The sequence below is a fragment of the Rhododendron vialii genome, chromosome 4a, assembly GCF_030253575.1.
Source record: "Rhododendron vialii isolate Sample 1 chromosome 4a, ASM3025357v1".
NCBI classification, from domain to species: domain Eukaryota; kingdom Viridiplantae; phylum Streptophyta; class Magnoliopsida; order Ericales; family Ericaceae; genus Rhododendron; species Rhododendron vialii.
Genome location: NC_080560.1, coordinates 15442991 through 15450398, shown reverse-complemented (window position 1 = coordinate 15450398; position 7408 = coordinate 15442991). Strand labels below are relative to the sequence as shown.

General features: G+C 40.8%; 1 protein-coding gene across 1 annotated transcript; it reads right to left on the bottom strand.

Moving 5' to 3' along the window:
- Positions 1–2241: 2241 nt before the first annotated feature.
- On the bottom strand, positions 2242–5762 carry LOC131324289 (zeatin O-xylosyltransferase-like). The gene is made up of 2 exons (XM_058356200.1): positions 3238–5762; positions 2242–3190 (listed from the first exon to the last, which is right to left on the bottom strand). The coding sequence occupies exon 1, from the start codon at positions 4740–4742 to the stop codon at positions 3312–3314; it is 1431 nt and encodes a 476-aa protein (XP_058212183.1). The 5' UTR covers positions 4743–5762; the 3' UTR covers positions 2242–3190; positions 3238–3311.
- Between the last annotated feature and the right edge of the window lie 1646 nt (positions 5763–7408).

Genomic DNA, 7408 nt, shown 5'->3' with positions numbered 1-7408 from the left:
GAAGACTGTTGATACTCCCCTTGAACTCCATGCCAAGTTCTCTGCCTCTGATGGTGTCCCCCTTGAGGATCCTACGGAATATCGCGAATTGGTGGGCTGCTTAGTTTATCTTACTGTTACTCGGCCAGATATTTCTTATGCAGTTCACATTGTTAGTCAGTTTGTCTCTGCTCTCCGGACTACGCATTGGGCTTCCCTCTTACGTATTCTCCGTTATCTTCGTGGTACCCTTCATCAGTGCCTTCTGATTTCTTCTACATCAAGCTTAACCCTCCATGCTTATGCTGATGCTGATTGGGCAGGTGATGTCAATGACCGCAAATCTACCTCTGGCCTCTGTGTTTTTCTTGGCGATTCTCTTATCTCCTGGAAAAGCAAAACGCAACTGTTGTTGCTCGCTCCACCGCGGAAGTTGAATATCATGCCATGGCCCAAGCTACCTCTGAAATCGTCTAGCTTCGCTGACTTATTTCCGATATGGGGGTCTCTGTTACTACTCCTACGCCTCTTTACTGCGACAATAAGAGTGCCATTCAGCTTGCCCACAACTCGGTCTTCCATGAGCGCACGAAGCACATTGAGATTGATTGTCATTTCATACGTCAACATCTTCAGTCTGGCACCATTGCTTTACCCTTCGTCTCTTCCACATTACAGCTGGCTGATTTCTTCACGAAGACCCATACCGCTGCTCGTTTCTGCTTTCTCCTTGACAAACTCTCGATGCTCTCTGCCCTCGCATCTTGAGTTTGAGGGGGGGTGTGAATATATATTCTGTTTCTTGAATATATATTCTGTATCATCTTGTAATATGCTATTTTAGGACATGTATCATAATCAAATCATAGCATAATCATAGGGTAATCATATCGTAATCATATCATAGCGTAATCATAGGGTAATCAAATCTTGTAATCTTCCTTTCTTAGGCATAGCTTTACTCTATTTAAAGGTGTACTCATCTCATTGTAATTCATTCAGAAATAACATCAGTATTTTCCGTCTCTGTTTCTCTGTTTTATATCAATGAGCTCCCCTTCTCTTGAAAGAGGCTAGCCAACTAAAGCTTGCACTTTCATGTGAGTTTCAATGTGGTCCTTCAGTAAGAACTCGATAGTAAACCGAATAGAAAATGCGTGTCTTTATGAAAATATGAGCGTTTACAAAATTGTTCAGTGGTATGCATAGGAGATATACGGCAGTATGTAATACACAGATATAAATTTGTGTGTGCATACTGCATAGTATTTTGTTCTTGAAGTCAGATTTGCGAATTGTTTGTTCTTTTAGCAAAATTGCTTTTATGAGATATGTGCTAATAGCAGTCTTGAGCTTGTCCATACAGCCTAGATATAGAGTTTGTGTGATAGAGAGAGAGAGAGAGAGAGAGAGAGAGAGAGAGAGAGAGAGAGAGAGAGAGAGAGAGAGAGAGAGAGAGAGAGAGAGATTCTTGCGGGGAAAGGGCACGGAAATACTGTCTGTACTGCTTGTTCAAATATCGTAGAAAATTGTTTGGTATGTGCTTCTTTCATACAAGTTCTTAAAAAGGCGGAGATGTATATGTCTGTGTACTGCTGTAGACTGTAGAAGCAGCTTTTATGCAGAATCTTTATGGTGTTAAAATTAGAAACGGACCAATCATTTGAGCAGTTGTCGTGTTTCATTTTTTGGCACTTGAACTGGTCCCTTTATTACAAGATTATATATTTTGTCGTTTTAGACTCTGATTAATTTTGTCTTTGCCTCCTCAGTGGCCACCACCGTCCCAATCACAGATTTAAGGCCTTGAGGGGTCAGTGCAACGGCATTCCATTGAAATTTGGTCACAAGACTCATGACGAACATGGTCGTGTCAATTTCTTCTCCTTTAACAAGGTGGAACTCCCTGCACTTCCCTAACATCACCGTTATGAGGAAAGATGCATTGGCGAAGCATCTTTGGAGGTCCTAGCATCTGTAAGTTTGATGGCTAAGTGCTACATTTTATAACATTGCTAAATGTTAATTTCGTAATGCTAAAGTTTGCTTAATGAAATGATATTGTTACTGCACAGCAGCAAGTCACCTATACGTGTTTGGAGTTTTTTATTTTTTAGTGAAATGTTTATTCTGTATTGTTATTTTTCATTACTCTGTTGAAATATTTCCAATTAGGCCACTACTGGAAAATTTCAAATCCTGAAGGAAACCTAGACCCCCCTTCACTAGCTTATTCCTTGGATTTTAGAGCTCGCTCTTATTCCTTGGATTTTAGAGCTCGCTAAATTAGATTACTTTTATAATTGGTGATTTTTTTTGACGTGTGAAACCCACAAATAAAATCGTTAAAATTGTAGTAGCCTTGCCCTTGTGTTTTTTAGACTTAGTTTTCTAGCGATCGGTGATTATTTTTGTTGTACTCAGTCAGTATTGTGGTGGTTTGACTTTCTTGAGTCTACCTATGGGATAACCATAGAACTGTCGAAGTGTTGACCACTAATTCATTAAAATTTAAAGCTGTTAGAGAGAAGGTCAGCTTTATTAGTTTTAGCCTTGACATTATACTTCCCCCCCTAGTGGTACACGCATGAGGGTGCCTAACTTGTCCAATGTATCGGAGTAGTCATAAAGTTAGACTGAGTTTCAAACACCTGATCTGTTGGTTGCTTTGAACTTTGATACCATGTTTAATTGTTGATGCCTGCTCATGTAAAAGCTTTAGTATAGTATGTTACTCATCCTCTGAACGAAAACTATTCTGCGATAGTAGGTTCTGAGTGAAGGATCAATTGGTGATACTGTTGGTGGACTTTCTCTGAAGGCCTTCCTAATTTGTCTTAGAATTCAGTGGCTATAACCCAACTCAATGCTACTGTTCTGTATTAAAAAAAAATTCTGTTCTCTTTTTCGCTGTTATCGAGATACTATAATCTTGGCTAAATGACTATGTTAAAACTCCAGAAAGAGACTTTGTAGTTTGTTGGATCTGTTATCAAATTAAAAATCAACTGCAGGAACTATTTCTTTCTCTTTTGTTTTTTGGATACTTCGAAATTAAATTAAACATAACAAAAGACACAAGTTTCAGAAAAGTTGGTAGCACAGTGTAGTGGGCCGAATCCAGGCAATGGGCCAAGAGCCATGGGCAGCCTGTCGTACTGGCGCTCGTATGGGCCGGACACACATGGGAGGACACTTGGCCCAATCGTCCCTTGGAGCCCAATTAGCAAATCCAACATGGGAGCCTGCAGGGCTAACTTGGTGGATTGGGATTTATTAGAGGAGATGAAGAAGAAGAGGTACAAGGTTTGTGTTGTGGTAGTTCTATGAACCTACCTAGTAATGTGAGCAATGAATGAATCCAGTTCCACTCGAGAAGCACCACCTTCTTCCACCGCCTGCCTGGTGGAAGCACCCAGCTCCTCAGCTCTCTTCCTTATATCCTCCCCTTCTTTAGATGCGATCAGTTTCTTGACAACTTTTGCTATAGTTGACGAAGTCACTATTTCCTCTCTCTGTTCCCATGTGTTAACTGGCAGACCAACCTTCAATATATCTGTAACCAAAAATGCATTTTTGGGTTGGTCAGAGTGCATGGGCCAAGCAGCTATGGGCACTCCCATAGCTATACTCTCGAAGCAGGAATTCCAGCCGCAGTGACTCATGAACCCACCTGTGGATGGGTGCCCCAAAATCTCTACTTGAGGTGCCCAATCCCTCACCACCATTCCAACTTCTTTCATTCTCTCTTCAAACCCTTCTGGCAGTTTCTCTTTTGTCACCTCTCCTGTGAAAATGTCTACTTTATCGGCATCTCTGAAAACCCAGATGAACTTTTGCTCGCTCTGTTCTAACCCCATTGCAAGCTCTTTGATCTCTTCATCAGTCATTGTAGTTGTCGTTCCAAACGAAACATATAAAACGGATTTTGGGGCTTGTTTGTCAAGCCACTCCAAACATTTGTGTTTTGGTGTATTTGAGTTACTTCTATCATAGTCTGCCCCCAGGTTCAAGGGCCCAATCGCCCACATCAGTTTGTTCCTATTCAACTGGTCCTTTGCTATTAAATCAATAAATGTACCTTCAATTGATCTGCTCGAGTTATAGATATATCCGGTTGTAAATTTCAGGGAATCAGCTTGAAGGGCTATGAAAGTCAGCATGTCAATGGTGAAGCATCCTTCAAATGACGGTAGCCCTTTTGGTGGTGGTTCTTCGAGGAAGGGTTTTCCCATCATTTGCCACCCGTCGAAGAAAGAAGAAAAGGGTGAAGTTGGGTTAAATGCATAGGATTCCGCATTTGGAACGTTAGCAACATCCTGAACCACATAAGCCATCAGGACATCGTGGATGATGATAACCCTTCTCGTTGTGGCAGAAATTCTGCGGAGGAGTGTGGCCATTGGCTGGCGGAGGTGGATAGAAGAATCGAATGAAGGCTGGAGGTGGGTTGGGAATTTGGTGGAGGGATCTGGGGTAGGGGAAGGAGAGTGCACATCAGGGGTGGGGAATTCGTGGAAATGGATTTGAGACTCTTGGAGGTGGGTTTGGGAATTGAAACGGAGTTTGGCCTGGCGGAGGTGGGTGGAGGTGGTGGCGTAGTGGACTGGGATGTTGTAAGAGGAGGAGATGAGGCATGAGAGGTGAAGGAGCTGGTTGAGATGGCTTTGGCATGGAAATGGCACCATTATTACCACCACTTCAGCTTGTTTGGACATGCTACTGATCAGGTCATGGCTTGGATCTTTGCTTTGGATGTCCATGAACTCTCTCTCTCTCTCTCTCTCTCTCTCTCTCTCTCTCTCTCTCTCCTGCTACGATTGTAGTGTCAACTTTCTTATCCTCGGAGCAACAAGACTGCGTTCTTTTTAAAAGGAAGTAACCACCCATTTTCGTTATATGGCACCTTCCCTCAACTAGGAAAGATGCCTTTTGATTGAATACTTTTTGTTTTATTATATCTACACAGGAGATTAAATACTGAGGCTAATTTTGTATGCTTATTAGCCTTCGAAACCTTGTGGTGTTAGAGTCAACCATACTACTGTAATTGGCAATTGCCATCGGAGATCGTGCTTTCGATATTTATTTTTTAAAATATGCTAATTAGTCTTTGGTGCCATGTGCCATGTGTCATGTTGACTTATTTCCGAAGCGCCGGAGAAAAAAAAGAAGAGCTAATGTTGAGAACCGTAGAAAGTGCAATTAGAGATGGTTGACTCGCAGTTCTTGTTTAGTAACCATGTAAGTTTTCTGATACAAAATCGAAGCAGTTAGTTCAAATGTCCTGAAGTTACCTTCAGAACCCCGGAAATAGTCGAGCTACAAGACTCCGGAATTAGTCGAGGTGTGCGCAAGCTAATCCGAACATTTGGTTATCTAAAAAAAAATGTTGTGAAGTTATGTACAGTAGCAGTGAACTCATGCAACAGCAAACCACTTGCCTTCTGATACAAATGCAAAATATGCAAAATGAAAGCTTTCACCTTTTTTGGATAACAACTTTACATCTTTTGTCGAGCTTTTGGTCAAAGTTTTTTGTTCAATAATGCTAGACACAATGTACAGACACACAACCATTCACACAACCGCTGATGTCATGACCAAAACGACGTCGTTTTGTTTAAAAAAAAAAGAGGTCGCGAACAGAGAACCCAGTTTCCCCTTCTTCCTCCATTCACGCTCAAAATTTTCAAAGAAGAGAGAGAGGGCGCGACTGCTACCACCACCAAGTTCGACCCCGGGTACTCCACCAGTGACCACCACAACCCAACCCCGGAGGTCCCCCACCTCTGTCAACCGCCACCACCACCGATTTCAGAGTACTTACGAACCCCATAACGAAGGTTTCTCTCTCTCTCTCTCTCTCTCTCCCTCCTTGTTTCAGATAGATAGATTACCCCCACTATTTACTTCTCATCCTCATCAATTAGAGGGTTTCAATTTGAGAAACCCTAAACTGTTGTGCTGCAAAAAAAAAAAAACCTAATTCGAAAATTTGAGAAACCCCTAATTCGGAAATATGAGAAACCCTAAATTGGAGTTATTAACAACAGACAATGAACTTACTAGTTCCAAAGTTTTATTGTATTTCCATCACTAAAGCAGCTACCTATTTGCCAGCATATTTAACTGAAACAAATCTAAGCCGTGATATGGCTATTTTGAGAATTCGAGAGAGTTGATCATTGTTCTTCTCATTAGCCTATGTGTTGGATCCTTTTTCCAATTTAAGCGGCTTGTAGGCTTCAATTTTGATACCCTTTTTCTTCTCCTGGAAGGTCAGAAGCTTCCCCACAATAGCAGGAAATCGAGTACTTGGTGAAGTGCTTCTATCAAGTTTTTGGAGAATATCGTTAGGGCGGCAAACACCATTACTGCCTTTGTTCCATGCATAATCAAACGTGTCAAGCAGCTGAGCTTCTGTTTTTTCAGCATTGCTCTTATTCTTCATTTGTTCAACATCTAGAAAAGGGAACAAGAAAAGAAAAATGGTTAAAATTCTGCAAGCTGACACACACTATTGGGGGATCTCAGTCACAATATAGATAAGCACGTGTAGTACAGTGAGTTGTAATTGTAGGGTAACAAATCGAATTTTATGCTATTGCCTAAGAAGAAATGTTGTCAACCTCTTTATTTGATGACTCACTTTAAGCAGGTAAAGATAAAGATAAAAATGAATACAAAATCACCATGGCAAAGTAGTATTGCGCAGCACCACCTCTTCACCAAACTATATCAATACATGACATTCATTCTTGAATTTGATTAGCTCGTTCATCCATTTAGTATATAGATATTGTTGTTTGTTGTGGTATAATTTGTACTTGTAGCCAATTTTAGCATGAACTTGTCCAAAAAAAATTCACGTATCTATGTGTCCATATATCACTCACTCACATTTGAATGTCACTGTAATAGTTCCGTTTTGTCAACTGAAAAGTATAGTTCTCTGTCTTGTATACTCTGCATTCATTGTAACAGTTCTGTTTTGTTAAATGAAAAGTTTAGTTCTTGTCTTGTCTTGTATACTTGACATTCTAGTCTTGTAGTTGTTTTTTCTAGCCTTCTTGTTATTTCAACACTTCAACTACAGTTGAGTGACCTCTGTGTGTTTTGAGCATGTTATTGTTAGGGTTTACCTTTTCTTGGTAGGAATTGATACATTGTTGGCAATTCTTTGGCTAGATGTTGAACGATTTGCTTATTCTTGGTGTGCTGATCACTTGGTTATCTACTTTCAGATTTTTTAGAAGAATCCTACCAAGATCAAGAACAAGGAGTGCCGCGACACCACTTTGAATGGTGCTATGCAAGAGGGCAAGGACAAAGCTATGCAAGAGGGAGATCTCCTTTTTGCATCTAGATCATCAAAACTGCTACTATCCTAGCAAGAGGGAGAGCACAAAGTAGTTCGACAACTCCA

Coding starts and splice junctions, on each gene's coding strand:
- LOC131324289 (XM_058356200.1), bottom strand. CDS start 4,742: ATGGACATCCAAAGCAAAGATCCAAGCCATGACCTGATCAGTAGCATG.